The 15,054-nt window shown below is 39.2% G+C and overlaps 1 protein-coding gene across 2 annotated transcripts in view; it reads right to left on the reverse strand.

Annotated features, from left to right (window-relative positions):
* Positions 1-12,916, reverse strand: part of CCAR1 (cell division cycle and apoptosis regulator 1) — a 36,417-nt gene extending 23,501 nt beyond the window's left edge. Inside the window, exons 1-5 of one of the 2 annotated variants that reach the window (XM_063133036.1) lie at positions 12,815-12,916; positions 11,359-11,479; positions 3,773-3,945; positions 1,925-1,969; positions 735-761 (exon numbers count right to left, since the gene is read on the reverse strand). In XM_063133036.1, coding sequence (XP_062989106.1) covers positions 735-761; positions 1,925-1,969; positions 3,773-3,945; positions 11,359-11,431 — 318 coding nt within the window. In that variant the 5' untranslated portion in view covers positions 11,432-11,479; positions 12,815-12,916. Of the gene's footprint in view, positions 1-734; positions 768-1,924; positions 1,970-3,772; positions 3,946-11,358; positions 11,480-12,814 lie in introns of both variants that reach the window. The other variant, XM_063133035.1, reaches the window with a different exon arrangement.
* Between the last annotated feature and the right edge of the window lie 2,138 nt (positions 12,917-15,054).

The raw sequence follows: 15,054 nt of genomic DNA on the forward strand, positions 1-15,054 counted from the left end.
TAATCAATGGTTTGATTATTTGCTTTGGTTATTTCTGGGTAATAACCAACCGTTGTGTCGAAAATGCTCGACAGACAACACAATAGTCAACTGTTGACTATTGTGTCATCTGAATCCAGTCTAAGTAGGATTTTAGTTGGATTCTACCTATTGTATGCAGTTTTGTGCAATATTGTTCTTACAAATACTATTAACTCTGTAATTCTAAGCATGCATACTTGAAAATAAATTCCATTGAAGTAAAAACTCAAAGCACGAACAGACGTATTATTATTATTATTGCATTTATATCCCACCTTTCTTTCCTCCAAGGAACCCAAAGCAGCATACATAATCCCCCCTCCATTTTATCCTCATAACAACAACCCTGTGAGGTAGGTTGGGCTGAGAGTCTGTGACTGGCCCAAAGTCACCCAGTGAGTTTCCCTGGCCAAGTAGGGTCTAGAACCTGGATCTCCTGACTCTCAGTCCAACGCAAGTTTATGCCAAAGAAATATTCCTTCTCAAGTTAGACATAAAATTATGATTTCTCTTAAAAGAAATCTACAATATTTACACAAAGATACCTCTAGGTTTCATCAAAGAGATCTTAATCACAAATGATACTGCAAAAAACTTTCAACTGTTTGTATAATATAGGAGACTACACAAAGAGCACCATTATGTTTTAAAATTAAATAAAACCAGAGCTGATAAACACCTACAGTGATAGTTTCAATAAAAAACAAACTAACCTGGGTTAAAAGTGTTTGTTGAGGTTGCTGCAACTTAAAAAATACAGATAATAATTAATTTTTATACATACAAGTTCTGCTGTCTGTTTAATTGCAGTTACATGTTAGAAGCCATTGCAAAATATTTGTATGATTGGTTACAGTTGCATTCTAGTATCTATACCATTGCAGTTTTTCCAACACTGTAGCTTTATTCACTTGGAATATTTTATGTATCATGGGATGTAACAATCAACACCATAAGTGACTATAGTGGGGCAAGATGGCCCTTACCAACAGCAGACAAATTCTACTGTCAAGGCTTGCCAAGAAAACTGCTTGAAAGCATACTTAACAATAGCACACTTTAGTTACCACACTAACTAATTTTTATAAATGTATCCATTTTGTGCTGAGCTGCTCTACTGGCTGTAGTTCAAAGCTAACATTGGGACAAAGAATAAGAACTGCTCATTGTACAATATAGATCAGTAGTTCTCTTCCAGAAAAATTCCCAAGACCCCTTGAGCAATTTTAGTACAGATACTGAAGTATAATACTGAGACAGCAATCTGCATACATAATGATAAATTATACTTATTTATACCATTGCGTTACCACACACTGCAGCATATCTTGAAAATAACTTATTTTGGTAAGAAAAATAATCTAGATTTTTTTTTGCATTTTGTCTATTGTCTTATAACTTTGATAGCATGAAATGAAATTTAAAAATAAATGTCCGGTTTGATGTAACGCTGAACAAATACAATTATTGCATATAAAACTGTAAGATCCATGCATTGTAGTAGCAACACACACAAGTAAAGTTTGCCATTTTTTGTTCTGTGAAGTAAGATATTCCAGTCATACGAACTTAACAGCACTATATTCCTCATTTCATTTGCTGAAACCACAACTATGATTAAGTATTCCTTCATCAAAAATAAAGTAAGTGTACCTATTTTCATCTGACAGTGTTGCAGGGAGTATGAAAAAAAGAGTCTAAATCAGTGTTAAATAAGCAGTTACCTCAGTGAGCTGAACAGTGGTTTTACATATCATTTAATATAAACATTTCAAACATTCCTGTATTTAACTTCCTAAATCTTAGATACAGTTTGGGGGCTTCAGATCAGGGAGGCATGGTGCAGTTCAGGCATAACAACATAACAGAAGAGACTGACAAGGGCACAAAAAGTTACACAAACCTGCTGCTGTACACTATAGAGGGTCTGCTGTGGTTGTGAATATTGCTGAAAAATATACAAAAGCAGAATAAATAGAAAGTATTGCACAAAAAGAAAATATTCCCACATTACAATCTCAGAAAAATGTAAATACAATTTAAATTAAAATTAGACCAATCAAGATTTATAGATAAACTGTTATGTGCATCATTCCTAATATTTTACCAGCTGAACATAATACTATTGACCCATCCCTGAAAAGTATTTGTTACAAAAGATCACTCTTGGGCTCACAATATGAACTGATGCAATGAATTATTGGGCACAATTCACTTAGACAAACCCTAAGCAAGCCCCAATGAAATGAACAGGAGCTGCAAAAGAGCATAAGTTCCCAGTGGATTGTACAAATAAAGTTGAAAAAGGTCTAGAGTAGAAACTGACTTGTACCAGTGTTCCTGTGTACATGTTTGCTATTTATGTGATTGTGAGTGTAATACAACTACCATTTATATGCATATGTTTGCACATATTTTTCAGTTAAGTGGTTGCAAGTGCAATATAATACCATTTGTATTTCAGTGGCATCTTGTGTTTATGCTTGTGATTTCTAGTTTATGTTATACCACTGAGGACTGATATGGAATGATGAATTTATTACTGCTGAGCCAAAGATGGGAGGAGAGAAACTCTTCACAAAGACCATCTGTGAATAATGCCGCCGCCCGCCCCCCCATTTTTCTGTGATTTCGCACCACTTTGTGAACATGTGCAGGTATCAAACGGAAGAGGGAACATATTGTTGTTGTCAAGACAACCAGGCCAACACTCCCTCACCCTGATGTAGTTGCAAATTTTACTAGCTGCAACAGAATGTGCAAGGGAATATACACTTGGAAATGCATCCCACTGAAAATAATAGCATAAATGGATGACATCTGCATATGCATGTAGTACATCTTTCCCTTTGGATCCAATATTGGATTACTGTCAAAGGGATATGCATACAGAGGCACATCCCCATCTACATTCTGTTACAACTAGTCGCACATAACTACACCCAACTAGAATTGGATCTGGCAAAAGTTTTGCTACTCAGCACTGAAATGAAATCTCCAACATAGTGCGTCAAAATGAGCAACATCAGCTTGAAGGCCTTCGCAATGGAGATATATGTTTCTTCTTTGCCCACATTCAGAGTAAGGGCAACTATGACAACATGATGTAGTGAAACGTCATGATGAGATTCCCATAATCATTGCATGATGTCCAAAAGGCTAGGATCATACAGTGAATAAAAATGGTGCCATAGCAGCAGCATGTCATGGTCACAACATACACAAGAAAAAAGGCAAGACCACTAGGTCTTGTGGGTGGGTGTGGAACAGGTAGTGTAATGTATGTGCGGTTTAGGTGCTTTACACATTCCTTGAAAGCCTGCTTTTCTCCTCAAAATGTTTCAGATGTGAACTTTCAGCACAGTACTAGTTTTTATTGAGTTGTGAGTTAGTGTTTCATTGCTTTTCAATGCTGGAATGTTAATCTGACTAACAATGCTTAGAGAAATAAATTAACAAATGATTAAAAAATAACATTTGCCCCCAGTAAAAGTGTGTCCATATTTCTGGGTGCATGTTACATTCTGAGAAGACCAAACAGAAGCTAAATAGCAACCTATAGTACAACGACTACATAAGAAATTACCTGATATGAAGGGGCACACAAAAAACTATGCATTTGTTATCAACGTGAAGGCACTTCATAAAAAAACTTAAAACACATTATTAAATTTATCTGACCCTAAGTTTGTCTTTTGAGGTCATCTCTGGCTCTATGAAATGGAATCAACAGAAATGCAGTTCCCTTTACCTGCTGTAACGCGGCAGCTGCAGCAGCCGCTTGCTGTTGCAAAGCAGCTGTCTGACTGAGTTGATAGTTTGTTGGTGTCTGAGTACTCAGGCCTGCTGCTGCCAACGCAGTTTGTTGTGTATATATTGTTGGAGATGCACCAAGTAAAGATGGCTGCTGAACTCCAAGAGCAGCTGAAAATGTAAGAGCTAAGCATTAGAACATCTTAATTTGGGGTAGTGGGGCCTCACCAGGGTTAGACACATGTATTTCCAGAACTTGTAGGAAAAGGACTCTTTCTTATCCCAAGATAGAACACATATGCTTTAGTTTAGGAGCTGCTATTTGAATGTGGAACATTTCAGCTTTAGTTTAGCTCGAGGCAAACAAATCCACAGCTCTTACTTATTGCAAGGGGCTGAGCTTACATAGGTGGCAAGATAGGTATTTACAAAGTCATCTGATTTAGTTACTTATGCTCATAAACATTTTATGCAACTCAACATATAGGGAAGCTAAAGCAACCCTACCAAGAAGGTGCTTCAGGGCCTGTCCCTATTGCAAATAATTATTTATGATAGCAGAACAAAGCAAACTGCTTCAAGACTGGCTTATTATTGGCATTTTCCAAATTGGCTCCAACCTTTGTGTTTTATTTGTTGCTCAATCTGTCCTAAAATGCTCATCTGCATACAGATACATTTCTTCTCTAATTCTCAGCATTCTGGAGCACTTCTTTTCTAACCAATGAGGTGCTCTGACCCATAGAGATACAACTATCTCAGATATTGATTTCTCCACGCAAAACATGCAAATAAACTCTGAGATGTTAGTCTATTTCATATATCAAATTATCAATAGACAGAACAGCTAGAGTGGCAAGTACAAGGTGCAGGGCTTTCTAGGCGTTGACTAGAGATGTGAAGACCTAGACTGTTTTTTCCCCATCTTCCCCCCAAATTTTTTTTTTAAAAAATTAAAAAATTAAGAAAAATGGATTATGGAATGTTTTATTTTAGCATGATGAATGAAATGTTTAAGACAAGGTGTTCATATATTTACTTCTCCAAATGATTTCTAAAAACTATGTACAGTATCAGATTATTACAATTTGTGTGCACTGAGGACAAGCAAGTCCTAGGTTGCAAACTGAGACTACAACTCTCAAATGCAAGGGCAAGATGCATTTCTGCCTCTAGGGGGCAGTGCTGCCATTGAAGCAGAGACAGATAGTGATAGCTATAGCTCAGAAAATGAGACAGAATAAATGTCATGCATATTCATTGAATCTTGGTGTGTCCCCCTTTTTTTCTCAGTTCTTTTTATGGGAATGGGTGCTTTATATCTGCTTGACACTGGAGGACATCTCTAGTGTTGACCCCCACAATTATAAAAAAAACCTTCCTGCTGCTTTGCATTTTATTCCTTCAGTGCAGGTCTTTAAGAAAGCTTTAAAAAGGTATTTATTCAAACTGTCTTTTCTGGAGTAGGTAGTTAATACATGTGTTCCACGCACAACCATCTCAAACTTGGTTTAATTTCCTTAATTTTGATAGACCTATTTTTGTATATTTATATATGCTTATATCCAATCCCTTTATTTTTAATAAGTTGTTTTGTGATGGCATCTCTATGAAAAGTTGGATATAAAAATATTAAACAAATAAACTCTCCAAATCCACTAAAAGACTATTAAGCAATACAATAAATATTTTCCCTAAATTTCAGATATTAGTATTAGTCATCTGATAGTTAACATTAATAATGTCTTCGTTTCTGATTGATTATAAGATGCTCCGGGAGATTTTTGGCTGAAGTGCGGGATAAAAATACTATAAATAAACAATAATTAATAAATAACCACTGTGCAGGAATTATAGTTTTCATGAAAATGTGGTTTCAGCAGTACAGCACATGTTTTGCATACAAAAGGTTCCTTGGCATCTCCAGATAGAGCTGGGAAAAACTCCTACCTAAAACCCTGGAGAGTTGCTGCCGGTTAGTGTAGGCCAGCCTTCTCCAACATGGAGCCATCCATATGTGTTGGATTACAACTCCCATCACCCCCATTCAACATGACCATGCTGGCTGGAGGTGATGATACTGTAGTCCAATACATTTGGAGGGCACTAAATTGGGGGAAGTCTTATGTAGACAATACAGAGTAAGATGGTCCAAGCAACTTTATATGTTCTACTGCATTTTAAAGCTGTCTGCAAATCACAAACCTGGAGATTAAAAAGCTCCCCCTAATGGCTGACATAATTATGACAACCACAAATCTGTTCTTCCAGCTATTGCTATTGATTTCCACTTCTCCTTTTCTCACTTCAGTCTGTAAAATCATGCCTTGACATACAAAGTCTCTGAAGTCAAAGGACATGTGCAAAGACTTGAGAAAAGAGTATTTTAGATCCACCAAACACTGTAGAACTCAGAGGGAAAACCAACTGCAGAGAGAATCAGCTCGTGCACAGCACACCTCCTACTTCTGAGTATACAACCTGGGATAGCTGTCAGGTTCTGTTGCTCCAACATTGTTAACTATTTGGGTCTTCTCTGTAGCATCTGGAAAACCCTCCCTCGTGCAGTTCGGGAGGTGGAAAATGCAGCTTTCTATAAACAACTCATAAAAATACAGGTTTTCACACAGGTTTTCCCTCGGCTGTAACTGCTGCTGGGTTTATTTGGGTTTACGTGATTTTTTAAAAAATGTTTACAGCTTTATGTTTTCATCTGTTATATTTTATGGTTTTAATTGTGAACTTCCCAGAGAGCTTCAGCTATTGAAAATGTAATAAAGAAAGTGAGATAGTAGGTGGGTGGAAAATGGAGGATATGAAGGAATTCACCCCACCCCACCCCAACATGCATAGGAGTGGACTGGACTAGTGGAGTAGCAGAAGAGGGAAAACCTGCAGAAAGAGTTGTTAAAATTGTTCAAAGAAAAGACCATGAAAAAAGTAAAGTCTGATGTAGCTATTTGGTTCTTGCTAGTCCATTAGGCACAGGTCCTTTGATGTTATGGTGCCAACAGTTTCTGATGTCTACCCCACAGGGAGGCCCACCTAACACCAAATACTTAATGTTTTTAGACGTTCAGTAAGGACCTGGATGGTGTTTTTTTTTAGAGAAGTCATTGATATAGACATTTTTCTAATTCACTACTGCATTGGGAGTCTTTCTCCTCCCACACCCTGTCAGCAGGGCCGGTGCCAGACTATTTTGCGCCCTAGGCAAGGTGAGCTTCTTTCACCCCCCCTCCCCCCAAAAAATACCAACTTTGATTTTTAAGAACAGATGTTTCCTGGAAAAAATAAGATGCACAAAACTTGAAACTACTAAATTTATTTTAAATTGCAGGAAATACGTCATGCCAATTATAGCAAACAAATTGGAAAGGAACGTCTATGGGTCTAAAATGCATTATTTTAATAGGAATATCACCTACAAATCATCCCTCCCCAACTCACACACACACTCAGCATCACTCACTCCAAGCAAACACACGCATGAACACATGCATTCACTCAAAGACTCCACGCACCCTATTCACCCATACATTCTCTCCCTCTCTCTCTCTCCCGGGCGCGTTCCAGAAGTCCAAACATGGAACCGCCCCACCCCCACCCCAGCATCCCTGGCTTCACTTCGACTGGGCAGGTGCGGGGTGCCAACTCGCCCGCCCAGGCCCAGCTGAATCCTCGGGCCGGGCCGGCTCACAGCCAACGCGTGTGAGTGCTGCGCTGTGCCCGGCGCCCCTCTTAGCTAGGCGCCCTAGGCGGCCGCCTGAGTGGCCTCTATGGTAGCACCGGCCCTGCCTGTCAGACTGCCTTTTTCTAAAATCTGCTGCTTTTTCTGATTTGTTATATATAAATATTTGCTGTTTTATGCTTCTGTTTTTATTATTGTTTTATATTTTGATATTATGATTTTATTATAACATTTTTTGATCTTTGTTGTTCTAAGTCACTCAGTTTATTTTCCAAGAGCAGAGTATGCAGGGTAATATCCAATGCTCAACCAGCTCTAAGCCCGTTCCGCTAGCAGGAATGTGTAGGCACGGGATGCAGTTGTTTAGTGATGAAGTTGCTCTGCACGTGCTCAGGCATTATTAATTATACTGCACATTCAAGACTAAGCCCTGGTAGTAACACACAGATGTATCCCATTTAACCCTTCATAAAACCTATTCTTCCCAAGTGCATAGCAGCAACAGTTATGTTAAGTAAATAGTGTCCTTTAATTGCACTTTTATCTGCTTTTTATTCTGATTTAAGTTTTTGTAAACTACTTTGAAATCCTCGATAAAAGTGGCATAAAATATTTAAAATAGAATATAGGGTTGTAACCAATTAGTGTCCCTCTATTGATGGAAGTTTCTTTGAGCCAGCAGAAGTGTTAGATGGCAGAACAGGGAGGGACACTAACTGGATACAACCCTTAACCATTTTCAGCTCTCCGTAACTGAATGTATCAATTACTGGCTCCTAGGCTAAAGTCAACAAATGGCCACAAATCTTGGCTCCCAAAATGCAGAATTTGAGAACACACAGCATTGCCTTACCATGTTGCAAACTTCATAATAATTATTTTTTTATTATTGTTTGCTCTTGTTCAAACCTCTGGGGAATATACCCAAGTTAAAAATAAAATAAAGTGAGAAGATGCCAGTGATAGGATGTTGCATTAGAACTATCAACCAGGAAAGAAGAGTTATTTCCCTCAATTGTACAAATTATTACAAAGCAAGTGAGTCTTTAACTCAAACACCACTTTTCTTTGAACACATAACTGAAGGCAAAACTAAAAAGATAATCAAAGAGTTATCAGGCATATCCAGTTGTAATATTAGGTATGAAGGCCTGTTTGATGCCAAGACTTATCATGGTGCCTGAATGTAGGGCATTTTCAAACTACACTGAAGGCAAGTATGAAGATCTGAAACTAAAAATGAAAGATTTCTGGAAATTTTAAAACCATGGAAAGAAACATACAATAGTGACCGATATGTCAAACCTTAACTTTATTTATTGGTCAAGTTTGCATGTCTTTTTAAGCCTCAGGTTTTCATTGTGGTACCCAGAAACCTCTTTTCATGCCCACCAGGCTCCCTGCCTCTCCTGGCTTTTATTTCTTAAGGTTTTGTTTCACTAAAAACATTTTTTAACTGGAAAGCCAGCATGCTACAAAGCGATGTGCTGCCCTCCACTGCCATCTTTATTTGGGTTCATAAGAGTGGTTTTGTAACTGAGACCTCACTTCTGCCTTGTACTTAGATTCTTGGACAAATTACTTTTAAGTTTTGCCAGGTTACTTTCTGGGAAATAAGTGTTTTGAGATCAGCCATGACCCTATGGCAGTTGTTTTATGGATGGAGAAGACTCCTGCCATGGTAGCCATTTGGGGAAAGCTCCCTTGATTCTATAAGAATTTCAAATGAGCCTTCAACCCAAAAAAGGTTTCGGTCCCCTCCCTTAAACCATGAATTGGAGATTTAAAAACCAGAATATGAAGGACCCCATATGTTCCTGCTTCGCCCCTCTCTTCAGACGAGTGACTAGACAAACAAGGAAAGGGAGAGCTGTGTAACAAACAAACTTGGGACATATTGCACACAAACAAGCCAGGATCATGTCAGATTTAAACCAGTTTGTCGTGTTTCTCAAAAACCTTCTGCCTTCTTGGGAGACAATAATGAGGTCTGCTAAGTAATCCACAAAGCTTTATTTAAGCAATAAACATCTCTTCCCTCCTGAAGAGAATCTAATCTCTTGGAACTTTCCCCTAGGCAAACTATGCAAACTAAGAGAGACAACTGTCAAGAAGAATGGAAAGCCTTTTCCCAAAACGCATTAACTCTAGTTCTGAGGCGATGCGCTGCGAGCTGTCTTTCTCTCACTTTCCTTTCACTCCGCCCATTTTAGTCTGCAACATACTCTAGGATCGGCTAACCTGTCAGTGCTCTCTTCTACGGAAGAATGTTGGCTTCCCACTGACTGTGTATTATTTGCCCTTGATGAGATAAGCTCTGGAGAGAGTTCACCAACAGCTGGTGAAGAGCTCATGAGAGCTTTCTCCCCCACTGGTACAGGCTGGCCAGTGTCTGGCGCCAACCCCCCTACTTCAGAGTCTGATTCTGATTGATTACCTGAAACACCGTCTTCCAAACTAGGGGGAGCTGGGCTAGACATGACACAGTTCGTTGTTCACTGACAAATCCTTGCTTCTTCAGAGGACAATAAACCATAACCATAGATTCAGATGTCACATGAGGCAAGTTGTTCACTTGCTCACACAAAGGGAATGGCAGAAAGCAGGAGTAAATTTGCAGCAGTACACTGCTCATTCCCATTCTAGTTTATTGGGCCATAATTCATGGTTTAAAGCAGGAGTGCACAAATCAGGGCCCTTGGGTGCTCTTAAATAAGGGCAGCATTTTCACTTTTTTGCACTAGTTCTAGTTAGGAAAAGCCTTAGATCAAAGATCCGAGATAAAGGCATGGTTTCCCTTGTTAGTGCTAGCTAGGGAAACCCCACTTGGGAAGGAAACCACTGTCGAGGGGGCAAGTTGAGAGGAAGAGTGTCTGTGGCAAGGAAGAGGATGTATGTGTGTTTGTGTGCATATGTGCACACACCTGTACAAATGCAGCCCCCAGCCTCCCATCCGGCACCGGATATAGGGCTCGGGACTGAAAAGATTGTGCAGCTATGGTTTAAAGTGACATGCAAATGTGGTTATTATGAGTTACTTAGCAATTAGACAATAAAACAGTACATTTTGATATGTTTATATGGTATACATTCTTTAGCATTTATATTTATACTGTTGCAAAAAAAATTGAGAACATAGTTGGAAATGTTCTAGCTAATTGATTGCCTAAACTCCAAATTATCAGTTTTATAGTTTTATCTTTGAAGAAGCAGAGACATGTTATGTGAACAAAGGAAATAATGCTTTTGAAAAAAATGTAGCATACCTAAATTTAAAAGGTTACCTCTAAGTCACATATAGTGCATATTGCAAACAGGTCTGATTTACAAAGGATCAATCTTAACTAGTAATATATGTCTATTTAGTATTCTGTATACAGAGAAACAATTTTAATATATTGTTATTAACAGCCAGTTTCCTACCATTTCTCATATAAACATAAATCTATATATAGGAATTGTTAACTATTAGGGCTGGCATTTAAATTGTTAGTTGAAAAAATGATCCATTCAGCATAAACTTGAATGAGAACACCGATAATACTTTTTAAATAAGGCATGCATGTGTTGGAAGCCCTATCTTAAAAATACATTCCCCCTTTCTCATATCAGAGAAAATCCTTGTTTAAGACAGTGGTTACCATCTAAAACCTTCCCTCCCTACTCTGCTGCCAGCATTTGTGATAAATATTTTAAAAAGTTAACTGTTGCTGGATTAAACAGGGTCAGTTTTTTTAATCAAGTAAAATGTTTAATCAATCTAACTAACTTAACACATTTTGGAACTACTCATTTTATTTCCATGTTTGCTATGACAAAACAGTATGAAACCTTGCATGATGTCAGACTGAATCTGGTGCAGTAACTGGTTATGAAGAAATGTAAAAGCTGACCTGGCTGAGATACTGCAGTGGCTGTAAACTGGGTAGCCCAAGGGGGATTCTTCTGCCCTCCGAACTGAGCCATGGTGAGAGACAAAATCCTTTTGCTGTTTTAGTCTTCAACAATTATGATCTATTAAAAAGACAGCTTTATGACAGCTTCATACCAACATTTAAAATATATAGTCATTCCTGAATCATGGATCTCATTCAACAGACAGGTTTTCCATGTACATATGTTGTATATATAGTTCTGACAATGTAATTCACTTAAATAATAACAAATTGTATGGCTTGACAAAGTCAATTAATCTAAAAAGGCCACAATATATGAGACATAATTAAACTAGTATTTCACTTTGAGGTGATTTCACAGGCAAATAAGGCATCTAGGTGATATAAAAACGCAGAAGGAAAACTTGTGCAAAAGTTCAATATACAGCTATAACATTCCTACAAATAATATACCATGAAGAACATATAGAATTTTGTCTTTCATAAAGTAAAAACTTCTGCAGTATGACTTAATGTCAACCTTTCAACAAATGCTCACGGAAGTTAAGCTAACTAACAGATTTTAAAATGGAGCTACAATTAAGTAACAGGTCTTCCAGGTGTGAATAGCAAAGATTTCTAGTGCAGGCAGACAACTGAAAGGAGCTGCTATACAAAAGAATGCAGTCTGGCAGGAAAAAACACCTCTGTTAGAGACCAAAGCGGTGCATTCAAACGCAGTGATGTGCATTAGTGAATGGGAACCTTTTCCATTTCGAACACAAGTCAGGAGATGAAAAGCAATCCCTTAAAAACGAAAGTTACCAGGAAGTCAGCACCAGGGAGGAGGGGGCAAACGCAACATCTACAGGAAATGTGCGTGTAAATGGAAGACAGAGCGAGGCTGCGTTCCTGTCCTCTTGACAGCAAGGCCAGCTGAACTCAAGAGAGATTTGCTTCTGAGTCAAACTGCGCAGAATGGCGCCATAAAACCACGCGTGCAAAGCAAACCTCGCCAGAATAAATACAGGGTGTTTGCCTCTGTGGAACACGAGCAGAATGCACACCAACAGGGCCTAGGAGTGGGGAACGTGAGCCAAGGGGACACGCAAGAGTGAAACAAAGAAGAAATTCTATGTTTTTCATCTCCCCCCGACAGCACTGAGGCGAGAAGAGGCGGGGGGCAGCGGAAGGAGAGGCGTAGGCCTCTTTGGGGCTAAGCTGCCAGCTCTCTCCACCTTCGCCCTGAGGAGAAAGGACAGAAGCTCCCGGCTCCTGAGGTGAAAGCGACGCGCCTCCTCCAGCAACAATGAGGAGCCGAGGCCTGCTGCCCAAGGAGAGCCTCTTCCACTTATCCTACCCAGCCCGCCCAAGGGCTGCTCAGGGAAACATTAACGTTTCTCTTTCCTGAAACTGCCAACCCGGCTCGCTACCGCCGCGCGGGCGAACCTCTCTCCCGCTAAGCCTTCATTACCTGACGCGGACAGAAAAGCGGCTCACAGGAGCCATTTCGAACTCCTCCAGCACCCCGAGACAACGAGCCACCGCGCATGCGTCGAAAAGAAAGCGCGAGGTCGGAATGGGGGGGTTGGTTAGTTTAGCCGCCGCGCACAGTGATGACGTTTCAAAGTCAGCTCTTTCTCCCTCCCCCGCACACGTGCTCGGGGAGGTTGGGGGTCACAGTCTCCAAAACAATGAAGGGCGTTATAGTACGCATGCGTCAAATGAAGAGCTTTCTTTCTCCCAATGATCGAGAAACGAAGCATCCTACGAGAAAAGTGAGGAGGGATGGCAAAGGTCGACCGTTGATTGCATGACGTAGTATTTCGCCCCCATCTTACTTGGAGGCAGATGGTGTTTACGCCATTTTACTTTCGGGCAACAGGGTACGTAACTAGACCAAATGCCTAGGTGGAAAGGCCTGGGCCTAAAGAAGCCAAACCAATGGCCAAAACAGATGTTTAAATTTAGGTCTAATAGGTGTATCTTTTCCTCCTTCACTTTTACTTTAGAGTAGGCGCAGGGCTCCCAATATGGATTGGGACGCTGCCTTGGGCCGGGAGTAGGGTTAAGATCAGGGCCACGTATTTAAATTTACCAGCTCCCAGTTCTTCCCAGTTTCAAAGTCGTTGTTTTTACTTTTAAAGCCCCTCAGTTTGGGGCCGGGATACATGAAAGACCACCTGTATCTACATGTGCTTTCCCATACACCAAGATCTGCAGTGAAGGCTCTCCTTTTGAGAGGCCCGCCATCTCAGGTGCTTCAAGTTGCTACAGCAGGAAAAACCTACGTAGCGATGTCACTCCAATTATGTAATACTCTCCCCGTACAGATTCGTCTGGTGCCTACTTTTATGTACTTCTGGCGTCAAAGACCTTTTTTAATTTTTGTAGGCGTTTTTTTTTTATCCTCTGCAAACTTGTTTTTTAATGCTGTTTTGTATTTCTTTTATTTCTGCTGGCTGTTTATATTGCTCCTATATACTGCAGTGTTTTAATGTTTCTATTTCTTGCCACAACATTGTAGTTCTAAATTTGTGCCATTTTTTTTTTTAAAAAAAATTAGGCTGCCTAGGAACTTATTGACGGGCAGGTATAAAATCCTACAATAAAATATATACATGGAATCTGGATTGTAAAGCATTTGAGACACCTGGAGCATTAGGACGAGCTTCATAATGGATATATTTGTTTATTCCAGGAATGTATGTAGTCCTCCTTTGAACAGAGTTGTATTTCTTATTTACAATAGACATTAAAAAGCTTCCACAATTTTGCATTGTCTGAAAAACTAAATATATGTAAAATCTGTTGTATGTTCATTTAATTAGGCCTTATAGTTCTTAAGAGAATACATCATTAGCAATTTCTTTATCCTAGTGATTTAACATCATATAATTATGCTTTATCTTGAAAGTATTTGGGGCATAATCCAACCAAAGCTCAACACTTTTAAATAAAAAATTGTTTTGCACCCCTCCATCACAAAGATTCTCAGGGTAGCTAACAACATTTAAATCATCAGTACCAAGTTACAGATAAAAGCAATCAACAAAACCACTTCAGCATACATCTTAGTCCGTTTAATGTTACAGGGACATGGGAAGAGCGACATTTAAGGGAACCAGGAATGTAATATTGTCTTCTGTTTTGTACATTGCTTAGAAATGTCTTTAATGTAAGTATATCAGAAATATAGTTAAAAATAAAAATAAGGAATTGCTCCATTTGTCTCCAGTGCTTTTAGTCTACACACCAGTAGGAGGCACATATCTTGTTCATGTTACACTGATGGGGTCCATGTTTTGTTTCCTCACTCAAGCAAACCATATTCATTCTGGGTATTGAGGAATGTCACAACAGAGGGAGGTTCACACTTCCTCATATGTTATGCACCTTTGTAAGGAGGGACACACACATTCTGTGGACAACCTTCAGTCGATACCAAGATTTACCAATGACCAAAAAAAAATCCTGTCCTATTCTTGTGCCTTTAAAAAGCAGCTTGTGCCAAAGAAATCAGTACAATTTTTTTAAGGGCTTGCAGAGAAGTGTTTAGCACCTGCTAATGTCTGCAGATCAAATCGTTAGACACATGGGAGTAGAAGACCAGCAAGATATAGTAATTTTAAAAGGCAATCCTATCTGTTTCTGCCAGCTATTACTAAGATGCATTTTGTTCCATTTGTATGAATGGACAAACCTTTTTGGGGG

Source organism: Elgaria multicarinata, chromosome 8 (genome assembly GCF_023053635.1).
Source record: "Elgaria multicarinata webbii isolate HBS135686 ecotype San Diego chromosome 8, rElgMul1.1.pri, whole genome shotgun sequence".
Lineage (NCBI taxonomy): Eukaryota > Metazoa > Chordata > Lepidosauria > Squamata > Anguidae > Elgaria > Elgaria multicarinata.